At 39.1% G+C, this 27903-nt stretch overlaps 1 protein-coding gene and 1 pseudogene across 2 annotated transcripts in view; one reads left to right on the forward strand and one right to left on the reverse strand.

The window, feature by feature from the left end:
- Positions 1–1376: 1376 nt before the first annotated feature.
- LOC148027686 (oxidoreductase, 2OG-Fe(II) oxygenase family protein) overlaps positions 1377–27903 on the reverse strand; it is a 67775-nt gene continuing 41248 nt past the window's right edge. Inside the window, exons 2-7 of one of the 2 annotated variants that reach the window (XM_087689379.1) lie at positions 20487–20632; positions 19868–20352; positions 19302–19437; positions 19074–19140; positions 2187–2308; positions 1377–2082 (exon numbers count right to left, since the gene is read on the reverse strand). In XM_087689379.1, coding sequence (XP_087545505.1) covers positions 1949–2082; positions 2187–2308; positions 19074–19140; positions 19302–19437; positions 19868–20352; positions 20487–20632 — 1090 coding nt within the window. In that variant the 3' untranslated portion in view covers positions 1377–1948. Of the gene's footprint in view, positions 2083–2186; positions 2309–3031; positions 3072–19073; positions 19141–19301; positions 19438–19867; positions 20353–20486; positions 20633–27903 lie in introns of those variants that run through there. The other variant, XM_087689380.1, reaches the window with a different exon arrangement.
- On the forward strand, positions 8198–9283 carry LOC148027687 (uncharacterized; annotated as a pseudogene).

Genomic DNA, 27903 nt, shown 5'->3' on the forward strand with positions numbered 1-27903 from the left:
ACTCAAAAATGGTGACATGGTCTCTTAAGCCTAGATTAAAATATACCTAGCTATACTATATGCCCATGATTCTCTCTAACCTAAATTGGAATACATCTAGCTATACAACCATTGCCTAATTGCAGTCTCCTACTCTCGTCAAAAGCAATAATCCAATCTTTACACCTATGCAATCCAATTTCCTATCAAATCCTTGGTAACCACACATCATCTTACACATGTTAAGAATTGTAAACACATCAAGTTACTCTTTTCTCTTGACTATGCACCAATCCAAAGCAACGTGCAGTATAAGCAATACACATATATTAAGAAATTCATATCATAATTGAGCATACTATGCTTCATCAACTCCATTACATAGACCCACCATATGTAAGGACTTGGAGCCTATATCCATTGTATAATACAATTAGAACCAACTAAGTGAATAATAAGAGTACCATTTCTACCTAATAGAGTGGATAGAAGGTGTATTTGCATCCATAATGACTTGGATGGCAAGGCAATCATTAAACTTCAACACTACACCTCTTATTTTACTCAAAACATATATAACATTATCCTTAACGAGGAAACAAAAGCATGAGGAGGGTACATGTTTTGATTGATCACGACTCCTTTTAAAAAATTAGTCATTTGAGGGTTAACAAGTAAAAGAAATAGAATTGTAGACTTAGGGAAATCAAAACATATAAATACCTTTACTTTCAAAATATTTATTTTTGGACAATACTGCACGTTGTATATCCCTTGTTAAATTGATGATGCCTACATTGTGCAATGATGTAAATACAAAGAAATCCTTGAGACATACAAATTTAGTTTCCTTTTCTATTTTAGGTCACATTATAATCCTAATGTAGAAACAATGTTATATTTTATGTAGATCTTGTTTAATTGATGCCTACATTGTACATTAACACAACATGCAAAAGCTCATTAAGTTTTACATCAAGGAAATCTAATTGCAAGTATATTGAGTGGCAATAGTGAGGTTGAAAGGTTGTATCTCGATCCCACATGTTGGAGGTGCATGTCACAAGCAAAGCTAAAAGGCCACATGATGATGGAGCAAATGAGATATGTATAATGATTTAGACTTTATCTAAAAACTTAAGCAACAAAAAGGGAAAGGCTCACATTGATTAAGTATCACGAATCCTAGCCATTACATGAATAGAGTCCAGAGAATCACCTTGATGTAGAAGGATTTAGATTGATAAAGCAAAGAAAACATGAATAAAGAGTATCAAACTTACTTAGATTGATAAAGCAAAGGAAACGTGAATAAAGAGGAAACCCTATAATATAATTCCATTTTGAATCCCATCAATAGTTACACACATTTCTTAAAAGCATTGCAATGTTAAATCTAACCATCCAAAGACAACAGCTGTACAATTTGTGTTTGTGTAGACAAGACTTTGATAATGTCCTAAAAGTTTGTAATGCATATAATTTCGCAACTCAAAAAGGCCACTAGAAAGTGGAGGCAAACTCTTAGGCCAAGTAACCATGAAAAATTAGGTATATTGTGCTACAAAATGCCAATCAACATGTTAGTAGAGCTAAGTCCACTCTAAACTAGCCCATGCCGACAATGTAGAAATGGTATGCAAAAGCTCATTGCATAAAGTCACATTTGAGATCATTCTTGCTAAAGCCATCATGTTAAAATCTTTGATGGCACTCACTTAAATAATCTAGTTAAGTGCTAACCATGGTGGCTTTTCATTCTCCTTCGATTTAAATGCGCTATTGGTTGATATTTGTTGATGTGATTTGATGTAAAATGCGGAAGAAGCACCAGGGAAAAATAGAGAGGATGTGGCCACTTGGGGCACACATCATGCATGCTCATGCACAGATGCATACAGGTATATACACAGCATACACATGGACACGTGCATCCAATAAACTAAAAAATACAATCCAAGGTCAATTTTTAGAAAACTTGGCGAATATTTAAATTGATTCGTGATGTTTTTATGTATTCAAGAAAGGGTGCAGAAGAGGCATCAGAAGCCTTGAAGTCAGGGAGATCTGCCTCATTAGGGTCCACGAAAATACGGGGCACACCTGCAAACTCAATAAGTAGTCAGTACACCTACTTGGGGAATTCTTCTGTAGATCAGTTATAAATATTGGGGGGTAAAAGGTACAGAAATTCCAGAAAGGAATACCATGGAAGCATTGCCTTGCAGGTCCAGCCATCAGGACCACATCTCCACTTCTCAAAAACATCGGAGTTGGCTCCTTATCCCTTGTTGAGCCTCCTAGCAAAAATATAGCTTTACACCCAAAGCTGCCAGAACAAGGAATCATCATTACATCAAGCAAGAACTTTAGCTAACATGGGCTTTTAGATGAGAAATCTGGAATCCCAGTTCAACCGGTGTAGATGAACTTTATGATAAACATGTTGAGAATCAGGATGCAAACAAAGTGTCAAGATGTTAAAGCAAGTACTATGAGTGGCATTTTTGAAGTTCGAGCTGTTCCGAGAGGAACATGACATTGCCATAACAACCTATATTTAGTTATTGAGGTTACCTCTGCATGCCAGCAGTTCTTTGACAATGGTTCTTCAATCAGGGGACTACACTACCTTCAACACTACTACCAGTCATGTGATATGGCAAGCAATGTTTCATCATGTACAATAATGACTGTCCCTCTATAGCTTTCTAGTTTCTAATCAGGATTCCTAGCCATGAACAAGAGATATTAGATACAATATGAACTAGTTGAGGACCTCATGCTAAGAAAGATGCAGCTTCAGCTAATGCATCCCAGACTTTTGAGCATAAATAATCTATAGGATGGCCACTATTGCATGAATGGCTTCCCAACTCTTCTCTCACCTATGCACCTGGTATGACAGCAGTTATCAGTCATATAAGTGCAGTAGCAACTTTGACAAAACTGCCTGGTAAACTTTTGATTTTCATGAATGCATAAACAAAAATTGAAATATTTGACAATGTGAGCAAAAAATGAATTACCGTCCTAGAGCATCATAATAAGCCACATTTGGCTGAGGCTATGCTTCACCTGTGCCACAACTCCTGAAAAGTTTATCATAGCTGCATGAAAATTTCCCATAGCCAGAAAAGTGGCCTTCTTTGCATGCCTAAATTGCTCATCATGCTCCTGTACTAATATAACATGTGGTTGCATATGCAAAACATAGTCCAGAATAATCATCGCTTCTCCACTTAAATGCTTTGAACATTTCACATCACACACTTGGAATGAGATGTGCATATCTATATCTTGATTTAGATGCCCTGCATGAGCTCAGATCATCAGTTCCTCTACATGCTCATTTGGTGCCACAAACAGAGGATTGAGTGTGTGGCCAATCATACAGATTCAAATGAAGAGGAGGACCCTAAAACTACAACACCTGCATGCTGATGATGGAGATCCATGTTTGGCTGGAGTAAAGCAGTCCCGAGCAGCAAGAGTGCATTTTGGAGCGTAAGATACAGGGTGCAGGGCACTGTGTTTCGGACGGAGATGGCTGTGTGGCAGGTCCACAACAGAAGCCTTGAGTTCTATAAATAGAACTCAACTCAACTGCCCTAACTGTAAAGTGTCCCAAGTGTGTTCACACTACAAGTCCCTTTAGTTGTCCGAACACACTACCTCCATGTGTGAACATGTGAACATGCCTTAGTATGTGTAAGTTTAGGGTTAGGGTTTGGGGTCATCCCTAGACCTATAAAATAAGGCCCTACCTTTGTACTTTCATATCAATCAATCAATCATTTTCATTTTGCTTCAGTTGGTGTACTAGCAAGAGTTCTCTCCACCATGGAGTTTGTCATGAGGACATGAAATTTTGATACTTTGCTTAGCATTTGATCAAGTGTTAATCAAATGTATAGGCGCACATGTGATATGCAAGTTAGTTATTTCACAATGATGGGCCAAGAGCCCTGAGATGTCAATGGGTGTCAGAGACAAAAGTTGTCATAAGTTATATTAGCTAGGTTCTACATGGTGCTTGGTGTCAAATTTTGGCCTAGAAAATTTTATTAGCCATTAACATTAGTGGTGACATTAGGAACTAGGCATTAATTCATTAAGCAATGCCATTTTAGGGGCTAATGAATGCTCCAAAACACTTGGATGACAAATTGGCCTAGCAAACTTAAATGTTGGCTAGCATAGTTATTTTTTTGAGCAAGAATTAATATTTAAATTAATTTTCAGAATTAATATTCTAAAGATTAATTTGATTGGGCTGAAAATTGCTGAAAAATACAATTAGAAGACTACCACTTGGCAAAACTCACCCCTTCAAGTGAGGGAAAGGCTATTAGAGGCTGTTGGAGCCTCATCATAGCATTGTGGAGGTCAAGAGAGGAGGAGAGAGAGCTGCTCCTATAGTTTTCCAGCCGTTGGTGATCAAGCCAACCATTCAAGTCTGTCAAAGAGCTGCCCCCAACAACAAACTGGGAGGCCATTGGAAGTAGATGACACCCTCTATAGGCTGTCTACAAGTAGGTGATAGTAATTTTGGAGCCCATGAGGACAAGTGACTACATGTGGGGCTCTTGTTGATGATAGGTTGTAGTAAAACAATCATTCATGGAAGGGCAGCTTTAAATTTCACCCAATTTTGGCGATGGAACTCTTAAATCTCCCTCTCCAGTTTCCTCTCTATTCTCTCCAATAATTCTCAACTTCCCTTGATGTCAACCAAATTCAATTCGAGGAGAGTGCAATTGAAGAATTTTGGCTTTACAACAAAAATTAGAGTTTCCCAGCCAGCTTGGAAAGAGTGCTTAGAAATTGGGATCTAGTACTTGAAATTCAGTAGTTGAAATTTGGGGATTTTAGAGAATGACGCCAACCAAGTAACATTAAGTTTGGGGTAGAATTTGCCTTCCAAGGAGCAAATTGAAAGCCAATCCCCAAGCAAACCAAGGGCCGAATTGGTTTGAAGGCTTGCTGGTTGCTATGGACAACGAGATGTATCGAAGATTGAAGGAGATCAAGTTGGATCTCAATGTACCTCAAGCTTTAGCAATACAAGTTAAAGAAATACCACAAGGGGCGCCAATTTTTGGGCCAACAAGGTATCCACTATCCAATATTAAGTAGTCAAAAGTGTACTTCTAGATTTGTATATTTAATGCTTGTTGCAATTAGTGCTTAATCAAGTTACTTACCACCTTATCCAAGGAGGAAGGCAGGTTTCAATACCCTCTCTCCGTTAACTTAGGCATTCCTTCGTCAGCAGACTGATCCGGTGCCCTCATGGACCCTTTGGGTTACATGCACAAACTAATCAGTACACATTATATTCAACATTTCATTTTCAGACCAGTGCAGATTTTTTCCTTCCATTCTTGGTGTTTATATCGGTCTCTTCTTTCCCTCTCTCTTCATGATCACGTTCTTCTTCCATTTTGCACTTTCAAAGGGTATCAAAACCAAAAGAAAGGACCCAGAGGTTCTACAAAGGGAATACCACACATACCGTACTGTTTTGTGCAGATTTTACCTGCCAATCGGCCATCTAAGTCTAGGCAACTGCTGTTCACTGTTGGTGACAGCATATTTCATCCCCAGCTTCATCAAACGCAACTTTTCTTGCACAATTCAAGCTATCTCTAGCGCGTCTGAAGCATCTACATCATGTCTCACAGCAGTGGCTGAACACTCCTTCATTTGAGCAGCTTGACATTAAACCACAACAGATTCTCTCTATGTTTGTGCAGATACTTTGAACAATGAATGGATTGCTGGTTCCTTTGGTGACAATGATGAGAAAACACTCAGAAGATCAACGCTCTTGCTAGTCAAATTGCAGCAAAGACTATTACAACTATGAAGATGTGAGGATCGCTGTGAAGGAGACTAAAGATTTGAGCCCCGGTCCCATAAATCAAAATATTGGGCCAATCAAGGCCTCATTCACACTCACCCTCTCTCTTTGTTTCTACACAAGGTCTGACTAAAGGACCCTATTTACCCATTATGGCAACCTCAGTATAGGTTTATGTTCTTCCCACACTGCCCAAGAAGACCATTTGAATGTCACAAATTGATCTCTTTGGTCTTGCAAAGTGGAGTGCATTCTCAAGACCTTTGATTTATGGGATCCTTGGATTCTCGATAACCCATACGAGGATCCTCATATTGGATCGATTAGCGATCAAGTGGCTTTTTGGGATCGGCTCAACTCTCAAGCTCATTTCTCCCTCTTTCTTGATACCTTTGACTTATGAGATTTTGTCACTACCTCTATTTCCCATCCAATGGAGGATCCTCATATTGGATCGACTAGCAATCAATTGGCTCTTTGGGATCCACTCAACTCTCAAGCCCATTTCTCCCTCTTTATGAGCTGCCAAGATTCAACCCTTATCCATGTTTGCAAAACCTACCACCAAGTGGTGATACTTTTTACAACTGCTTTCCTTATTTACTTATACAAATATTTTATTTTTTTTCTTTTCTTTAGTTGCTATTGCTTTTTACCCCCAGAGTTCTCTTGGAATAAGCCGGGATCTTTGCATGGCCAAAAGAGACAGCCATTGGGACAAATTGAACTAATGGTTTGTCTGAGCCTTAGGACCGCTTCCATATTGAATGGGCACTGAAGAATAGAATGCCAATGGTTTGGGACTGTGTGCTTAGCCACTAGAGATGGTGCTGGACAATGAGCCTGGCCAAGACAGAAGATGCACATGTGAGAATACTCATGGAATAAAAGTTACCATAACTGAGCTACATTACACTTTTTGATGTGGTTGCAATGATAAAAGTTGCTCAGAATAACTCGAGGAATGTAGGGGTCACCATCCCTAAAATTTAGGGGGTTACTATTTTTGGAACCCAGAATCTGTTCACGTCGTTATCTTCGTTTTGCACGAGGATTAATTCTCTGGTTTGTGTTGAGGTCAAATTTTGCACCGATCATGGAGAATTTTAGACCAAAAGGTTTAAACAGAAAAATTACTACATGTATGCCATGTGGCACAAATTCCCAAAAGAAAGAGAGAGAGTATTTTAAAAAAAACGTAATAGGCATAGGGGCAGATGGGAGAATGAAGTTTTGAGGAGTTGAGAGCAGATTGCTGCAAGAAAATCAGTCATAGAGAGTACTTCTACACCTCTGACTCAAGTACGGAGGTAGAGCTTGCTCCCTCTGATCAACTCTCTCTCTATTCTCAGAGAAAATACTTCGCATGATAGGCTAATTCCATCGAAGGTACAATTCTATGTTTTCTCTGATATTCTGCACATGAATCATTGAGTATTGGTCACAGAAAATGTACGACATGCTGGACAGTAAGAACAGAGAATTCAGAGATCTATAGATTGTAATTCTGCACACGAATCATTGAGTTTTGGTCACATGCTGAACAATAAAAACAATGAATTCTGCACATACTGGACAGTAAGAACAATGAATTTTGGACATGCTGGACAGTAAGAACAGTGAATTCAGAGATCTACACATTGCAATTCTACATAAGAATCATTAAGATTTGGTCACAGAAAATGCTTTCCTAAAAGGGATGTTGATCTCCACATGTTGTATAGTTCTTATACAGCTAGGATTTACTCAGAAGAGATAAAAACCAACTGTTCACAGGTTATGTATTTTGGAACATTATCATTTTTGTAATTTTTCATCTTTTAATTGATAAAGAAATACCGAGAGAGGCGCCGGTCTTCGGGGCCAATTTGGTGTTGAGCGAGGGAGTGAGGTCTCTGCTTATGTGTGTGCGTGTGTAAAGACCAAGTGTTAATTGAAGGAACTACTGTTTATGTGAGTCATAGACTGGTTTCATGGTTCCATCCCCGGGATTTGAATTCTTTTCTATAAGAATTTAAGCTCGAACAGTTTTAGGTGAAAAGGCCATACACACAGGTTTTACAGAGATTACAGGACTAGAGAGATGGCAGACATGGATAAAGGCAAAGAAAAACTCCCTCATGAAGAAGAGAGCATCTTCTGCTCGTAGATACCAAAGAGAAAGTATTGGTGCACAGATGTCTACACCTTCTAGAACCGACATTGAACCACAGGATGATGAGCAAGAATAGGAGGACTTGTTTATGGCACAACTACTCAGTATGGTTGGCTCTTTCGAACAGCTTGTAAAGAATCCTCGGATGCAAAATTTTTTGAAGTCACATAATGAGGATTCTTAGACTGAGTCGTGACATCATACCATGGAGTGCTCAAAAAGGCAAACTTCTAATGTGTGTGAGCATGTGGAAAAGACACCAAACATGGAGATAGGTCCAGTGCAACAAGAAGTACGAGCACAAGACCAAGGAGTGAATGGTCAAGGCAGTAATGCACAAGTGGCACAGCAGACTATTCCTCCTCAGTTTGCTACCTATCCTGGTTATTTTGGTGGTGGGTCAGTTTTTCAAGCAATGGCTAGATTACCTACGGGTTATCAGGGATACTTGCCTAGAGGGCCACCAGGAATGATGCCTATTGAGGCAGTAAACCCACTTTATGCTAATATTGGTCTACAGCCCAGTCATCAGACTTTGCAGAGTCCTTATTTGATGCCTGGAGTACAAAATGCAGCCGCTAGTTTTTTTTCAGCCTAGTGGACATATGGCAGCTAAGACAGGTGAAATGAATGCTGATAATGCACGTAAGGGACTCCCCTTTTTACAGCCACCTGTCTATGACAACCTCACACCAAAAAGTGTAAAGCCTAAAGACTATAAAGAGGGTGATCATACAATAAAGTTTGAAACCTTTAGTGGTATGCAAGATAAGCTGAAAGCTTTTACATTTATATAGCAGTTTGATGCAACTTAAGCAGGAGGGAATTTTACTGAGACTTCTAAGGTGTAGAAGGCTGCAACTTTTTTGAAAGGTAATGCTTTGCAGTGGTGGAACATATTGTTGATGCAAGGATATGCACCTGCCACTTGGGTCCATTTTAAACAGTTGTTTGCAACCTCATGGTTAACTAACACGTTTAAAGTAGATGTCATGACTGCATGGCATAAATTGGACGCCGCAAAGTGTACGGATTTAGAAGAGTACAATAAGAAATTTTGGGAAGCACTTTTGCCTATGAGTTCTTACAGGACAGTGCCCCTATTAGAACAAATTGAAAAGTACTGTTGCAGCTTGCCCAAAGCCATCAAGGATTATTGTACCAAGACTAGGGTTACAAATATGGTACAATTAATTGAAAATGATGGTGTGGCAAATGCATTGTTGAAAGGAAAAGCTGACAGCTTTAAAGGCACTGAAAAGAAGGATTCTCAATTTAAGTAGGATCCTGGCAAGAAAAAGAAGCAATCTCCAAAAAAGGCCAACTTTACAAAAAAGTCTTTTTGGAAGAAAAGATTTCAGCAGTAACCTCAAACTTCTTTTAAATAGGGTAAAGGACAGAAGAGGTCACTTTTTAGCAAATCATTTGAAGAAAGAAAGGCTTTAATGATGGCTGGTAAATGCTTTATATGTGAACAAAAAAACCATATTGCTTCTAAGTACCCACAACAATCTTCTAAAGATGCAAAGGATAAAGATGCGCCAAGTAAAAAGAAGCCCAGCATTGGCTTAGTGCCTGATATGGTGGGAGATCAATCAGTTGATGATGCTACAGAATTGCGTAGAGCTTGGGAAAAGATCAGAGATTCCACAATGCTTATTTTCTTTGATCCTAGAGCTCGTGCAAACTTTATCTCACCAGCATTGGCAGCTAAGCTGGGTATACGTCCCGAGGAAATGGGGGTCCAGTTGGACAAGCTGATTTGGCATGCCCAAGACATACTGAACCTGTCATCCCCATTCTTCACAAACTTCGTATGCATATTTAGAGCTATGTGGATACAGAGGAGTTCCATATTATGCCTTTAGAGAGCTATGATGTTCTGTTGGGTATCCCACGGTGCCACAATAAGCACGCTATCTCGGATACTTACAATAGAACGATTACTCTTGTACATAAGGACAAGACTCATGTGTTAGATGTGAAGCTTAAAGAAGAGCATGTCCCAGTTGTTTCTGCTTCTGCAATTACTTCTATAATGAAAAATCATATTTCTGCGTATTTGGTTTTTGCAAAGCAAGTTAATGAAGTTGACAGTAATGTGTTTGTACTAGATGAAAGTAGAAGGGCTTTCTTGGATAAATTGAGTGATTGTTTCTCAAATTCGTTACCAGGAGAGTTACCCCCTGAGGGGCTTGAAGATCATACCATAGATCTTATTCCACAAACTAGTTCGTCCAATAGGCCACCGTACAGGGTCAGTGCGGCACAACAGAAAGAGATTATGACACAGGTTAATGAGCTTTTAGAGAAGGGACTAATTCAGCCCGATAGTTCTCCATTTTGTTCACCTATGTTGTTAGTTCAAAAAAAGGATAGCTCTTGGCAAATGTGTATTGACTACAGAGCCTTGAATAAGAACACAATCAAGAATAGGTTTCCGATTCCAAGGATAGATGACATTCTTGATTGATTACAAGGAGCATGAATGTTTAGCAGGATAGATTTGAAAAGTGGGTACCATCAAATCAGAATCAAGCCAGAGGATATCCATAAGACTGCTTTTAGAATGACATTTGGTCTCTATGAATTTTTAGTCATGCCATTTGGATTGACCAATGCTCTTGCTACATTTAACAAGACGATGGATAGAATTTTCCGCCCTTATTGAAGTTTCGTTGGCACATTCTTTGATGATACGATTATCTTTTCAAAGAATGAAGAGGAGTATAGAAAACACCTAGTTGCAGTCTCTAATGAGATAAGCATAATAGATTGCTCATTAATGGTAAGAAGAGTGAATTCTTTTTGGAAAGATAGTGTGAAGATGGATCCTGCAAAGATAAAAGCAATTGTCTCTTGGCCAGACTTGAAAACCGTTCATGATGTCCGCAATTTTCTTGGCCTATGCTCTTACTACAGAAGATTTGTAAGACACTTTGTAAAGACTGCTTCTCCTTTACATGCGCTTGAAAAGAAGGATGTCAAATGGCAATGGACTGACAAAGAGAAATTAGTATTTAGATGTTTGAAGGGGAAAATGACTACAAATCCAATACTTATTTTGCCAGATCTGTCTAAGCCATTCGTAGTGGAAACAACATTGGTGTTGTATTAATGCAAAATGGCCGAGTTGTGGCATACGAGAGTAGAGTACTTTCTGTCATTGAAAGGACTTACTAAATTTATGAGAAAGAATTATTGGCTGTGATCCATGCACTCTCTAGTTGGAAGCACTATTTGCTTGACACTGATTTTGTAGTGCAAACGGATCATCAAACACTTAAAATACTTTCTCACACAGGCTAAATTCTCAGAGAAACACATGCGTTGGGCAAATTTCCTATCTATGTTTCATTTTCAAATAGTGCATGTGGAAAGCAATAAGAATGTAGTTGCAGATGCTTTATCTCACAAACCACAGGTGTCAGCTGTTTCAATTCCTTGTCACCATGAATTGGATGATATGAAAGAGCAGTATACTGATGGAGAAGATTTCTCTAAAATCTATGAACAATTGATCAATGGCCAACATCATGATCATTATGTGTTCAAAGAAGGCTTTATCATGATGCATGGAAGACTATGCGTTACAAAACAATTAAGGCCAAAAGTTTTATTGGAAAGTCATGCTCCACCGTATGCAAGACATTGTGGTATTGATGCTATAGTCAAAGCGTAAGAGACTTTCTTCTATTGGCTAGCCTTAAGATCTAATGTTGATGCATATGTTAGATCTTGCCTTGTATGCCAAAAGGTCAAATTTGATAGACAAAAGGCACTAGGGTTATTGCAACCACTGCGTAATTTCCAGAAAGGCCATGGGAAAGTATTATCATGGATTTCATTTTTGATCTTCTAAGAACTTCAGGGAATGATGGAATTTGGACTATCATTTGCAGGTTCAACAAACAGGCACATTTCATTCCTGTAAGAAAAAACATTAAGTTAGAACACATGGTAAAGATATTTATGCAAAATATCTTCAAGTACCATGGAATGCCATGGTCAATTGTCAGTGACAGAGACCCAAGAATAACTAGCTTGTTTTGGAAAGCATTGTTTGAAAACATGGGTACTACGCTGAAATTTTCATCTTCTTTTCATCCACAAACTAATGGACAGTTTGAAAAAGCAAATTCGACTTTTTTAGATCTACTGAAGTGTTATGTTTCAAATCATAAGACTTCTTGGAAACACTACTTGTCATTGGTTGAGTATGCATACAGTAATACAGTGCACTCATCTATTGGCAAAGCACCTTTTGAGATTGGCGTAGAAGTACTCTCCATGGCTGATTTTCTTGTAGCAATCTACCCTCAGCTCCTCAAAACTTCATTCTCCCATCTGCCCCTTATGCCTATTACGTTTTTTTTAAATGCTCTCTCTCTCTCTCTCTCTCTCTCTCTCTCTCTCTTTTGGAAATTTGTGCCACATGGCATACATGTAACAATTTTCCCATTTAAACCTTTTGGTCTAAAATTCTCCATGATCGGTGCAAAATTTGACCTCGACACAGACCAAAGAATTAATCCTTGTGCAAAAACGAAGATAATGATGCGAACAGATTCTGGAGTCCAAAAATAGTAACTCCCTAAATTTTAGGGATGGTGATCCCTGCATTCCTCGAGTTGTTCTGAGCAACTTTTATCATTGCAACCACATCAAAAAGAGTAATGTGGCTCAGTTATGGTGACTTTTATTTCGTGAGCATTCTCGCATGTGCATCTTCTGTCTTGGCCAAGCTCATTGTACTGCACCATCTCCAGTGGCTAAGCACACAGTCCCAAACCACTGGCATTCTATTCTTCAGTGCCCATTCAATATGGAACCGGTCCTAAGGCTCAAACAAACCATTAGTTCAATTTGTCCCAATGGCTGCCTCTTCTGGCCATGCAAAGATCCCGGCTTATTCTAAGAGAACTCTGGGGGTAAAAAGCAACAACAACTAAAGAAAAGAAAATCTTAAAATATTTATATAAGTCAATAAGGAAAGCAACTGCAAAAAGTATCACCACCTGGTAACAGCTCCATCATAGTCCAAGCTATATGAATGACACTCTTATTCTTCTACTCATCCCTAATCAGAAGAAGGAAATAATTCATTTATATACAAAGTGTAGTAAAAAGATTAGAGATATCTTGCATGCATAGCTTTCTTCATCTAATCCCAAGTGGTAGTCAATTTCGAGATTCAACTATGAGCTATTTTAGCACCCTATTTCCACCATATCTCTAATTCTCTTGTCAATTTCAGCTTGGCTGTTATGACTTGATTTGGGACACTAGTCCTCGTGAGAAAGTAATCCTCCACAGTTCCAATTCACAACTCGATATCAGTTTCAACATCTTTACCCTTGCCATCAAACTCAGCTAGATTTTCTTGTTTGAGAAGAAATTTTTTCTTTTGGGTTTTGATAGTACTTATGGTAGATGTGACACCCTGAGTTACATTTCAAGGACTAGTTTAATACAAGTTATCAAGATTTCATATAAAACTTACCACATTTCAATTCAATAGTTAAAAAGATGTTATTTCTTTGGACAAGTAGAGGGAAAAAAAGAAATATATTTTATTTCCATTCTTGGTAGCTGAAAAGGTATCGCCTCACAATATGGATTATTTTAACAATGAAAGTTGGCTATATCAATAGTCTTGTAATTTCAAGGTTCGGCAAAAATATCTAGGGTTTTATATTGGAAAGAAAGGTCTAGATAACCTTCTTTAAATAGTTATGACAACAAGAGCGGCCCAAGATAGCGATTTGCTCAGTCAGGATAACTTGAATCACTTGTTCATAAATGTAGTAGTTTTGTCAAATCTACTATCCTCTTATATGCAAAGTAGGATTTAACCTCAACTCTTTAAAAATAAATAAGCTAGCAACTAATAAAACCCTTGATCCACACAGAATCGAGCTAACTCATTTAAAACAAACCATCCACTCTCGTCAAATGTCTGTCTCAAGCTTACATCCTAAACAATTCCCTTCAAAGATAAGTCAATCCTTAAAGTAAGAGAAAGCTTATGATTTCAATGCCAAAAAATAAGCCTATGTTATCATCTTGTAATCATCCACAATTAATATAAAGTAAAGACTCCTCTTAAGGGACTTCGTCCACATAGGTCCACACAAATCTATACAAACAAGCTCCAAGGACTCATTTACCCATCTTGAAGCCTTGTTGGAAATCACATCTTTGTGTTGTTTGCTTCGGATGCAACATACGCACGGTGGATGGCTCACCCTAGTCCATGCACCAACTAGTCATAAGCTACCTTTTGAAGATACTTGTAGTTGAGGTGGTCGAACCAAGCATGCAACAATTCAATCTAAGACTATGAAGAGAGAAGTAAGAAAGTAAGGGCCATGAAACTCCAAATCTTGTGGACACTGTTTTTCTCATATCCTTGGCACATTTGCTGTCTAGTCTTTCCATCAAAAATGCTGAAGGAATCTACATTAAACTCAACCCTAAGACCAAGTCCGCAAATCTTACTAATTAAAAGAATATCATAGCCGCAGCCTAGAACATAAGGAATCTCTAAAACGTTGACACTACCATGCCTATCTAGGAGAAACAACATATCACCCTTGCTTTATATCGAAATAGAAGAGTTGTTACCAATCAAAATGTGCCCATGCATCGAACGGATATGGACAATACCATCTAGAGAAGGGGTCACGTGGCGAGAAGCACCATTATCCACAATCCACTCTTAGGACTATGGGACTATCAACATTGCATCAAACAAATCCTGTATAGAAGGCTCAATCACTTCTAGATGTAGAAAGGTTGTTAATGAAGGAGCAACCACCGTTCGTGAGTCCTTTGTAGTCTTCTTCTCCTCCTCCTCAATGTCCTACTTTTATCCTTGCCAAGACAATCCTTCTTCCAATGACAGTTTCGGATTCTTTATGAGTCTTATATTATAATTATGCTAGTTGGAAATTCTCAGCAAGAGTTTGGCATTAGCATACTTAAACAATATCGATCATGTTTTTTACACTGTGATACCTTTTGGAAAATTCCAATGTAGTATATTTGGCATTGGCATATTGCAATGCAATTGAGAATGATTGCAAGGATTTCAAGGGGAGGGGGGGTCTATCACAAGGACGTGAAATTTTAAAGCCTTGCTTAGTATTTAATTAAAAGCTAATCGAATGTGCAAAGGTAACTTGCACATGTGAGGTGCAAGTTGACTATTTCATCATGTGGAACTTAGAACCCCAAGATATCAGTTGGTGCCAAAGGCAAAAGTTGTAATAAGTTATGGATGAGACGTACCAGGTGGTATCTAGTGTCAAATTTACGCCTAGACCAATTTATTGGCCAACTAATGTCAATAGTGACATTAGAGACTAGGCATTAATTAATTAATTATTACCAATCTAAGGATCGATATTTGCTCGGAGTACTTGGGAGACAAACATAGCTGTCAAGTATGAAAGATACAATACTGTACAGTACGATAAAATATGAAACTAAATAGTACCTTAAGATTTTATAAGGTACGGACGATATTAGTATGAAAAAAAATCATATTGGATATTTTGGATTAAATATGATAGAACCATTGTGTAAAGTCTAAAGAGCAATGCTATTAGAGTATACAAGATGATTGCTTGAGGGTAACATGCCAAAACCTCTATGGTATATGCCTCATGCATAGTATACGCTACATAATACAAGTTACAAGTACATAAATGGGATTGGAATTTGAATGGATCTTACATAAATGGCCATACAAATAAGAGAAGTGTAGGCTTGAGGGGAAGAGAGAGAGAAAAGCTTGATCATAAAAGTAAGAGAGCGCTTTTTTTTAGAGAGAGAGAGAGTGTGTGGGCGTGTGTTTTTGTGTATACGTGAAAAATTAATGCTTGAAAAGGTTGGAAGGGTGTAGCCAAAAGTATCCTATTTTTTTCGTATGAAATCATACTAATTCGTACCATACCATACCGTACTACACATAGAGACAACTATGAAGAAAATTAGTAATTTTATTATTTGCAAGTAAAATTATTTTTCTAGACACTGAAATAATTATTAAATTAATTTTCAGTAATAATATTCTAAATATTAATTTAATAAAATGAATAATGCTGAAAAATGGGATTAAAAGGTAGCTACTAGGCAAAACTTGCCCATGTAAGTGAAAAAAACGTGTTTAAGGCTAGGAGAGCGAGAAAGAGAGAGAGGGTCATGTTGAGAAACCCTTCACCCTTCACCTGCAGTTTGCGTTTTTGCTTTCCTACATTTTGCATTTAGGGTTTGCAGCCCCAAAAAGGGACACCATCCTAGACTGACTGTGCCTATTTATAGGCCACTCTCTCATTCATTCCTTACGGCTGATTTATTCAATCCGTCACCTCTTCTCTCCAACCTCTCCACTATCCTCACACCCCTTCAGGAGAACATTGTGGTTCGTGGTTCGTGGCTGTCTTCATCATCTTCCTTGTGCTACAATACCCTTGTTCCCTTGTATCACATTCACTCCATAATTTAGAACTTCATCATTCCATTTGTCTGAGTTTCTTCTCTCTTCTCTTCTCTTCTCCATGTTTACCGAGTTCACTCCGTGTTCCTCCCCACAAACCCTACTGTCTCGATGGTACGTCATCTTTTGACTTGGTATCAAAGCTGAATCTGCTCAAACAGCGGTAAAGATCCTCCACTCCAGTGAAGGTAAAGACCGTTGGCGGATTCGGCATCCACTTCTCTTCTTCTTCATCTGCATCAAAATCTCATTTTTTCAGAATTCATATGTTTCAACTTGTTGCTCACACCCCGTTCGCGAAGGACATCTCAGCCGAAGCTGTCCCTTGCTGTCTTCATCAGTTGGCGCCCGATTTCCAGCCCTCTTCATGCAATTTAAAGCTGATTCCAGCCAGGCGATTGTTGTTTATGTGCAGACCTGTTGCCGTACAGCCTGCCACATCATCACAGTCCTACTGCCTACGTTTTTAGTATTTCTCTCTCCTGCAAGTTGCCATGCCTACGTTTTTAGTCTTTCTCTCTCCTACAAGTTGTCCTGCCTGTGTTTTTAGTCTCTCATACTGCTTGCGTCTTTAGTCTTTCTCTCTCCTGTAGGCTATGCTACCTGCGTTTTTAGTCTTTCTCTCCTCACTTGTATTTTTCTATTGGTTGCAATCTCTTACTGCCGATTGCATCCTCCTCCCACTAGCAGCTCACTTCCAGCCCTTCCACTACCCTCCCACCCCTTAAGGCGAACATTGCAGTTCGTGCTTCGCACTGCCCTCACACCCCTTGAGGCGGACATTGCGGTTCGTGGTTCATGGTGGCTGACCTCTTCCTTCTTCAACAAGGCACACTGGTATCCATGGCTTCTTTACCAACAGATGACCAGTCTACTGGATGTTCCTATTGCGGCACGAACGATCATCCCACCGATCAAGTTGGCGTTTCGGGTTGGGGTACTCCTCGACCTTAGCACTTCCCTTTTCAACCGACCGAGGAGCCAACATTTCTTTCTCTGTGTCAATGACTTTCCTTCCGACAGGTAGTGTCGTGGCACTTTTGATTTTGAGGGTGACCTGAACGTCTCGTCTTTTCTTCCTTTGTCTGCGACTCTTCTTTTCAACTGAGGTTGTGTCTAGGTTGCTAGGCCCTGGCAATGATATACCAGCTTGCTTTGTCTGCGCACCGGTCATGACATGCAATGGGATAGGCATGGCCTCCCCATCAAGTGTCTCGACACTCAACAACCCCAATGGAACCGATGGCTCGTTTCCCAAACTAGAGGATGGTCGCCGCCTAGGGCAATCGACAAAGAGATGGGTGATTCCACACTCAGTACATCTCAGGTCTGCCTTATCTCTATTTGCTTACTCCCTCTCGGGGAAGTGCGAAGAGATATGTCCAGGGTGACCGCAACTCCAACACACGATTGGCTCTTGGGTTTGTGCTCCTTGGCCTCTGCCTCTCCCTCTACCTAACACCATCACCGGTACTGGTTGATAGTCCATGAGGATAGCGTTGCCTTCCTTATCGTATGACACGTATGGGTTTACTTAAGGATCATCGTTGCTAGGCTCATCTTTTTCCTAGACAAAAAGCTTTTAGAAAATATTAAAATAGCTGAAAAAACTAACGACGAAAATCAAAACAGCAAATGCAGCTTGAACTTTTTTTAAATTACTTTCCTAATCATATAAATCTAATCCATATGTTGCCACATCATCATGCCACATTATCACTTCCGAAACACGGTCATGTTATAATCAGATGAATCATCTCAGAATCCTCTTTCTACATGTGTAAGTTTTTACAATTAAATTGCATCTGTATTGAAAACTCTCATTCCAGTTCCAACCCTAACCTTTCATACTTCATAGTTACATCATACAATCGACACAATAGGTTAAGGGTTTATCAACAAAGAGTGCACATTTAAATGACTTGCAAAATTTCCCATGGCTGTGACATGAGCAGCATGAGAGAGAATGAAGAGTGAACATGGCAGAGAACGATGAATGACAGGCTATGAACCCCCAGCTGAATGATGAATGAATTATATACAAGTGTGAGAACTTCAAGCAGGAGAAATTGACCTAGTCCTAGAGCCAAAAATATGGCCAACTTTACCAAACTGGTTAAGTGACCCAAACTGGTCACAAATGACACTTGGCAAAAATGGTGATTGACATGGCACCAACTGACAAAACCAGTGCCCAGATATGGAGCTGGGGAATGACTCTCATGAATGAGTGCCCATCTACTTGTGTGATTTTAGTTTAGTATTTATCACGCTTCACAAACAGTGTACTACGTTTCAGGGTACAGTGCTAGGGTTGGTGTAGAAATCAAAGATGTGGGATCATCTTTTCAACAAACAAACTGCAGCAGAAATGCAAGACTTTGGATTAGTTCTTCCTTGAGTTTGAAGAAAGCTGAACACAGAATCATTGTAAGATTCCATTCAAAAACTTAAATATTAGATACAGAAGGAATGTTTGCCTGATGCATGACATTTCAGGTTTTTGCTTTCATAAAAAGGGTGTTTGCAACTGTTGACTACAAACACTGACTGACTTATATATAAAATACCTGATGCTAACAATAGGTTTGCTCCAATCAGCTTCCATATCATCAAGATGCCCTCCCAACATATCATCTAAAAGAAAGGAAAAAAGGATCGTGATAAGAAAGACAGAAATATAGATTTTCCAAAACCCAAATGATAATCCCTATTTGATACGAAGCACTCCAACAAGCTCCATGCACTACTAGGGCGACAAAAAGAATTATTTTGAGTTAATTTCAATCAACACTCACCACAACCAAAGTAATTGACAATAGCTGCTTCCGCCTGGAAATGGTCACTGTTCATAGCTGGTTGAGCGAGCTTACTAGCAAGTTCACAAAGCTCTTGTGGAATCATTCTATAAGGTAGTGATAAGTCGTAAGCACGCTGAAAATATGACAATAACTTATAGGGTTATATATCTCATACATCAATATTTCACGAGCAGTGAGAAAGAATCCTCCTAAACTATCACATGATGTTTATATGACTTCAAAATGTCATTCTATACTATAGTTAGCCAGTAGACACACCGACAGTGAATGCACTTGCTGCTGATGAAATGTGAATAACAGCTAACATGTAGATTTAGTGCACCTATAATATCAAAAGATCAAGTACCAACAAAGAACTAGGGCCAATGTACCACGTCCTGCCATTTTGTCAATGCAAATGACAACACCTTTGTTCAACAGAATGACAGAGCTCATATCCAAGCAATGAACAGATGAGAACAAAGACACTGAAAAACAGGAGCAAGATAAAGAGCTTTACAAAACAAGACTTGATATTTTAGGTTGAAGGGCTGGAACACTACCTTAGACCAATCAAATTGCAGTCCAAGAGTAGCCCAACGCAACTTTCGAAGAAGAACTTTCATGGGCACAGTTTTCATCGCAATTGAGGTCTCCTGACCAAAGTAGTGTTTATCCACATGCTCTCCAGACTGGTTAAAGGAAGGCCTGGAGTCACCGTAAGTTTGATTCAAACTTTGCCTGTTTCTATCGCAATTCTCAAAGCATCCTTCATCCACATGAGCAGCATCTGCGAGTGACCTCTGCAACAGTGTGGTTGAAAAAGTTTCCTCCTTGTGACCTTGCATCTTTAGAGCCTGACTGTTAATCCTTTCACTTGGGCACTCCAGCACCTCTCCATTTTGAGCTCTACTCCACAAATCAACTATCTGCCCATAAAAGGCAGTGTGATTTGTTCTATTTGGAGGTTGAGGAAAACTGCTTAAGCTCTCCTTGATCCAAAACATTTGCTGTTCCATGTTCAATGCTTCAGGAATAAAATAAAAGCCTGAAGGAGTAAAATAAATAATACTCTCTTATATAATGAAACTTGTTGGTATGCCTTGGAAATAGAAAGGTATTTGAACACTTAAATTGTGTGCAGTTTACATAGTGGATACAATGGCAATGAAACAATCATACCAGGGTGAGAATCCATTGTAAAGGCTGGCCAATCTAGACCTTCAAGCCTTTTTATACCTTTCTTCAAAAGTTCTTCAGAACTCAAGAGATTCTTTATAGCTCGAAAATCTAACACCTCAGACAAATCTGTTGGTGGTGCAGAATCACTGATTTGAAAGGAAATGGTCAGAAGGAATCAAACACACATTAAAAATACACTCAAGCTGCACATTATCACTTTAAAATTGTGTGAGTATATTTAGTATAAGCAAACAACCAGCAGAAGATAAATCATTGGCATGGCAAAACAATTTCCACATTTTTCCTCCGACAACAAAGCAAGATCAGCAAATAACATCACAATGAAGTTTGGAAATACAAGACAATTCATTAGACAAACATCAACACAATAACACTTGCCAATTTTGATCATATGACCTCAATGTTGCTTGAGCAAGAGGCTGCTTTACATTTACAGGGGCTGTTACCATCTGGCTCACGGCAAGACAAATGGTTTTGCTACTTCAGAGAGGGGTGACAAACAAAACAACAAGAAACTTCAATGCAATCATTGTGGTAAGACATGGCATCTCCAAAATGTAACCAACCTTTTGTATATCAATTGTTACCAAGATGTGTTGGCTCATTGCTTCAAATTAATTTGATGCTCATATAACTTGAAAGGTGATTTGTATATTATTTGAGTATTTTAGAAATTTGGTTAAATGTTACTAACTTACCTTTTCATATGAGGGTGGCCAATAGCTAGAATACTCTATAATTATATTTGCTATTAGGTTAGGATTCGACAACAATCACACACTCACAATGAACAAGTGCACAACAAGAGAAACGAGAGTGCTGGAAGGTCACATCCACTATGTGAGAATGAATGAAAGTACAATCCCTAAGGTACTAAGTACCACACCCACTAATGGGTGTTCACATAGGGAAAAATCCCTTCTCTAGCTAGAAGGTAAAAAGTGCCCATGAGACAAGGGAGCATTCACACCAAAACGTAAGAGAAACATGATAAGTGTAACAACCCTCCCTCGAATGAATGATGTGAACATATACAAGGAATAGGCAGATTAACCCCCAAATGGTATCAAGTCTAGAGCCTTGCAAAAGGCTTCAAACTCCTCCCTAGAGAGACCTTTTGTAAACACATCTACCAAGTTGTCCTATGTGGGGTAAGTCAATTCCCCTACATGGAGCCCTCCTTTGACATAATGATAATGCACCTCAATGTGCTCAGCGCGAGCATGAAAATTTGGATTCCTTGCAACTGCCATGGCACTTTAATTGTCTGTATAGATAGGAGTGATCGATTGCTATCCCACAGTAAGATCAACAAAAAGGCGTCTAAGCCATACGCATTTCATTCCAATGTAGCTGTAAATGATGCCCTATGTTCAACTTCACAGCTAGATGTGGCCACTATAGATGTGACCATTTAGATGTACTCAGCTTCACAGCTACATGTGGCCACTCAAGAAGCTGCCCAATCTACTTAGCCTGCTGCAAAATAATGTCCCCCTCAACTACAATAAATTGTATGCCAAGATAATAGTGCAAGTGGCCAAGTTTTGTCACATCAAAAAATGCTGCTATTCAGCTTTTAAAGTTGAAATATGTGTCTCATAAGGTCCAATCAGCAGCATGTCATCCACATAAAGAATGAGAATCAAGAGGCTATCCCCATCTTTACCAACATAAAGTATGCTTTCAATGTGTGAATTACCAAGCCAAGAGCAATCAAATATGCATATATTTTCTCATGCCATGCCCTAGGTACCTGCTTTAAACCATAGAGGGCTTTACGCAAATGGTACACTTTGCTTTCTAACCCTTTCTGAACAAAGCCAGGAGGTTGGGTGACATAAATCTCCTCATAAAGATCCCCATTCAAAAAAGCAGTCTTCACATCCAACCAACACACATACCAATCATAATGAGGAACCAAGCAATGATACTACGAATGGTGGTCATACATGAAGTAGATACAAACGTCTCATTGTAGTTAATCTCATGTTGTTGGGCATACCCTTTGACAACAAGACGTGCCTTGTAGTGATCAATGCTACCATTAGATCTACCTTTAATCCATAAAGCCACTTAGTGCCTATAGCACGCTTGCTAGCAAGCGAGTCACATAACACCCATGTGCCATTTTTGTCAATAGAGTTTTAACTCTGAGTGCATAGCTGCCATCCAATGTTCGTTTTGTAAAGCATCATGTAGAGAAACAGATTATTCATTGCACACGGTAGCTATAAGTGCCTATGCAGCCCAGTTACCTTGTACGTGGCAAGTGGATACTCTAGTTTTATCGGGAAGAGGAACGGGCTGTTTGTTGTCCCATAATGTATCTAACAGCCATCTAGGGATTGTTTTAGCTTCCCAAATAGCAGCCCTCTCATCAGCCACTTCGTAATTAGCAATACCTTGATCAATGGGTTGAAAATTAGGTGGTTTTTCAACTTGTGTTTGCTACTGATTTTGCTGCTGTAAACCCTCAATAGGTTGAGAAATTGACCAAAATCACGTTCACTTTGTTGAAATAAAGGAAACAAACTATCAAACATGTCCATAGGCCCCACATTGGGCTGATTTTTGTAGTCCATGAAGGGCTGACCAGCATGTTCAACAAATACCACATCTCTACTAACAAATGTTGGGTGTAAAGGCCCTTACGCTACTCCCGTGCGTATATTACTTTACACATGTGAACTTACCCTTGCAGGTGTAAGTGTACCGTACCCTAAGTATAAATACATTCTTTTATTCTTTGTATGTACCACACTAGTATACACCTATCTATTGCCTCTCACTCACACACTCGCTCATTGTTCACTAAATAGTTGCTACACCTCGATCAACATGCATACTCTCTTTGCTTCCACTCGTACTCGTCAAACTGATATCAGAGCTCGAGAATCGGTGCAATCAGGCAGTCGTAACCGGCAATCAAGTAAGTGTGACAGGCCGGTAAGTCTGTTGATAGGGCAATTCATGTGCAGCCAAGCAGGTCAAAGTCAACGACTGCAACGAGCTCGCAGACCTATCCAAAGTTGTTAACACAACAATTGTGTGGACTAAGCAAACAGCAACAACCAAGGGGACTGCACACGACCAGGCGAACAACAACGGCCAGGCAGACTGCAATGGCCAAGCAAACTACTGGGACCAAGCGGATTGCACGCGACGAGACAAAAAGGTCAACGGCTGGGGTCATTCCGGTTTTTTTCAGACATTTTTGATATATTTAATTTCTTGAAGAATTAGGCCTCTTATTTTACCAAGTGTTTGCACACTCAAGCATAGAATGCAGATGTGTGTGAATTTACTTCTGAAATTTGGGGCATTTCCCAAATTTGGTGCCAGACATGCATAACAGTGACTATTGACCCATAAATCGCAGACATTGGGTGCACATGCCTCTAAAATTTTGGGGCTTTTCACATATAAGTGAAATTTTGCTCGATTGAGCCAATTTCATTGAAATTTGTTCACTCTTGGACCCTAAATTTTTGGGCTTTTGCAGAATTCGTGAAATTTCTACAACATTTGCCGGCATTTGATGCTTGGGAAGATGTATTGATGCAATTGGGGCAAATTCATTGCAAAAATTTTGGGGCTTTTCACATCAATAATGCACTTTAAGTCAATTTGGGGCTTTTCACATCAATGATGCACTTTGAGTCAATTTTGGCCTTGACAGTGAAATTTGCAGTAGATTCACTACTAAGTGGGAGAAATTTAAACTTGGGATGTTTTAAATGTTGTAAAGGGCAACTTCTCTTGGTATATGTCTGAATGCTCATTATGCAGTGAAACAGCGATATATACAACACTTGGGTTATTGCATTTGGGCATTATGGTGGCGTATTACTAAAGTAGGAGCTATTGTTAATGCAAATGTATCAGATTTGATTTATGTACATGCTGTAATCAGTACTTGAGGCTGAAATTGCAGCAAAACATTTGCTTCTTGGACATCTTGGAAGTACAAGTGTGTGTACTTGCTATTACATTCAACAACCTTGCTATTGGCTAAAAGTATTCAGCACTATATTGCAATTTTTAATTGCTAAATATGGCTGGCAGTGCATCTACATCTGACACAAAGAATCTCTTTTAGATTCGTAAATTTGATGGCATTGGCTTTGATCTTTGCAAAGATTATATGTAGGGTATACTCTTGCTAACGGATTGCAATGATGCCTTGGCAGAACATAAGCCTGTTGCTTTGTCAGATGAGGATTGGGCTAAAATGAATAAAAAGGCCATTATTTACATTAAAACAGCTATCACAAATGATATCTTGGTTGATATCAAGGGACTTACTATTGCTTATGCAGTTTGGGAGAAACTCAAGGCTACGTATGAGAATACAACTCCTGACAATCAAATATATCTCCTGCGAAAGTTCGTCAACTTAAAGCTTGATGAGTTTAAGCCTACCTCAAAGCATTTGAATGCTTTCACTAGTATTTTGAGTCAATTACAATATGTAGGCTTGCCAGCTTTTGATCCTAAATTAAGGGTTATCTTCTTACACATGACTTTGCTCGATTCATGGGAAGCATTGGTTGTGTCATTGATGTGGCAATGGCTTTGATCTTTGGCAATGGTACACCAATGGCTTTCCCTCCCTCCATATTGAAACGCTGCAAAACCTTAGTGGCATACTCCTACTGTGACAGATAAAGAAGATCCTTTGATCTATCTCTGAGTATACGCATGATCAACTTGAGATCAATGAAATCCTTGAGATTGCATAAATGTATCAAATTTATGATACCATTCTCGTGGTGCCTGTTTCAGCCCATGCAAACTCTTGTTGAGTTTACATACCATGTGCTCTTTCCCTTTTGCAGTAAAACCCTTAGGCTGCTGCATATAGATCTCCTCATGCAAATCACCATGTAAGAAAATGGTTTTCACATCCATCTCTATGAGCTCCATATCTTCAGATGCAACTAAGCCCAAGATGGTTCACAACGTAGTCATTTCAACTATAGGAGAAAAGATTTCATCAAAATCAATTCCATGTTCTTGCTTGTACTCTTTAGCAACTAGACATGCCTTGTACTTTGACAAAGAACCAAAAGTGACATTCATTTTGTAAATCCATTTGCATGGTAGCACTTTCTGCCCTTTAGGCAAATGCATCAAATCCCAAGTGTCATTTTTCATGAGAGATTCCATCTTTGACAGCATTGTCTTATGCCATTTCTTATTGTCTTTTCTATCCATTGCTTCTTGGAAGCATGACGACTCACCACAATCTGTCAACATTACATAATCGACCACATAGTTAACACCAAGAGCGAACCTATTTGGCTGTCTTTGCACTCTGGTCGACCTACGAACCCAATGGTCAAGATTTACTAGCTGTTCAGCTTGCTGAACTTGTGGTACATTATGGGTAAGATCTTGCTGAACATTTTCAGCATTATTCCCTGCATTTTTAGGAACATTTACAACAAGTATTTGCTATTGTCTAATGGGCATTCTTTACTGTCCTATCTGTACATCCTCTTGGGATACAACCCTTTTGACCTCCTTTGTCTTTTCAGGCTGTTTGTGCATGCAATCTTCCTGGAAGATAATATCATTGCTACGTCCTACTTTTCTTCTCTCGCTACATGCCCCCAATGGACAACACCACGTGCACCACCATTGTAGTTTAAAAACCACTCGTGATGCGGTGTGACATGAAAGGACGCACCTGAATCAAGTATCCAAGTGTGCATATCATCCTCAGAATCTACAATCAATGCATGTGCAATCAAAGAAAAAGAAAAAAGTACATCACCATCGTCGTCATTCTCACAAGTGACTACATTGACCTCTTCTATTTTTACACTATTCTTCTTTGTAGGTTGGCTGTCCTTTTTCTCAACCTTGTTGTCTTTAGTGTTATTGTTTTTGCCTTTTTCCTTCTTCAATTGAAAACAGTTCCGTTTGTAGTGCCCTTTTTTGCCACAATGATGGCACTCCACATTTTTGCCCCGCAGATCATTGAGTAAGAAGATCTATACGTGCAGATGTTCTCACTAAAAGTCTTGAAAAGGCTCAATATAAGCATTGCATTCGACTAGTGGGAGTTGGTTAAAGGCCCTTACGCTACTCCCATGTGTATATTACTTTACACATATGAACTCACCCTTGTGAGTATAAGTGTATCATACCCTAAGTATAAATACATTATTTTATTCTATATGTACCACACTGGCACACACCTATCTGTCATCTCTCACTCTCACACTCACTCACTGTTCATTGAAGAGTTGTCGCACCTCAATCGATGTGCATACTCTCTTTGCTTCTGCTCATACTCATTAACAAAATCCTTGTTTTCGAAGGGTTAGTACAAGCAGTACCCTTTACTTTTTGCAGTAAAGCAAATAAAGATGCGTTTGACAGACTTGTCTTCCAATTCATGTCTTCGCGGTTGTGGCACCAAAGCATATGCCAAACAACCAAAGACACAAATATGGGATACCATTGGTTTTCAACCATTCCAAGCCTCACAAGGCATACATTCAGCCAATGATTTAGTTGGGCCATGATTCAGCACATACACTAGACACATGATAGCATCAAGCCAGAACTTTAGGGACAATTTATTGTGTGACAACATACAACGTGCCATTTCCATCAAAGTGCAATTTTTTCTTTCAACCACACTGTTTTGTTGAGGTATGTAAGACATAGTATACTAATGGATAATATCCTTTTCAACCAAGGAGGAGTTGGACTCTCATAACAAATACCTCCCCCCCTCGATCAGTATGTAGTGTAATCAGCTTGTATCGACCTACATTTTCAGCCAAGGCCAAGAATGTTTTAAAGTATGCAAACACTCAAATTTGTGCTTCAAAGAATGTGCCCAACAATGACAAGTTATGTAATCAATGAAGGTAACAAAGTAGAAGTATCCTTCAATGGATTTGACACACATGGGCCCACAAACATCACTATGCATAAGTTGTAATTTTCGATCGCACACATAGAATCACCCTTGGAAAATGAAGCACGATGTTTTTCCAAGTACACAACTTTCACAAACATTGTGAGTACGTGCTTTCAACGGAGGGAGATCAAGCACCATATTTTTAATTTTTAGGCGAAGCAAATTGCTATAATTAAGATGACCAAACCAAGCATACCATAACTCGGTCTCATCCACAATGGTGGTATCAACATGTGATACCATGAAGCAAGCTTATCCCAAGCATGTTATGTATGAGCTTGGGCATCGCACCTATCCCATTTCAACTACTCTCCTATGGGAGGCGCAAGAGGATGGAGCGGAAGATCCATTGGTAATAGTGGATGAGCTCGAAGAACATGTGATATTCTGTGCAATCGGACCTATAGGCCTAATCTCTAAACCACATACATAAACCCAAAGCTACTTGGCAAC

This window comes from Lygodium microphyllum, chromosome 12 (genome assembly GCF_053477565.2).
Source record: "Lygodium microphyllum isolate KBCC chromosome 12, Lygodium_microphyllum_v1.1.10, whole genome shotgun sequence".
NCBI classification, from domain to species: domain Eukaryota; kingdom Viridiplantae; phylum Streptophyta; class Polypodiopsida; order Schizaeales; family Lygodiaceae; genus Lygodium; species Lygodium microphyllum.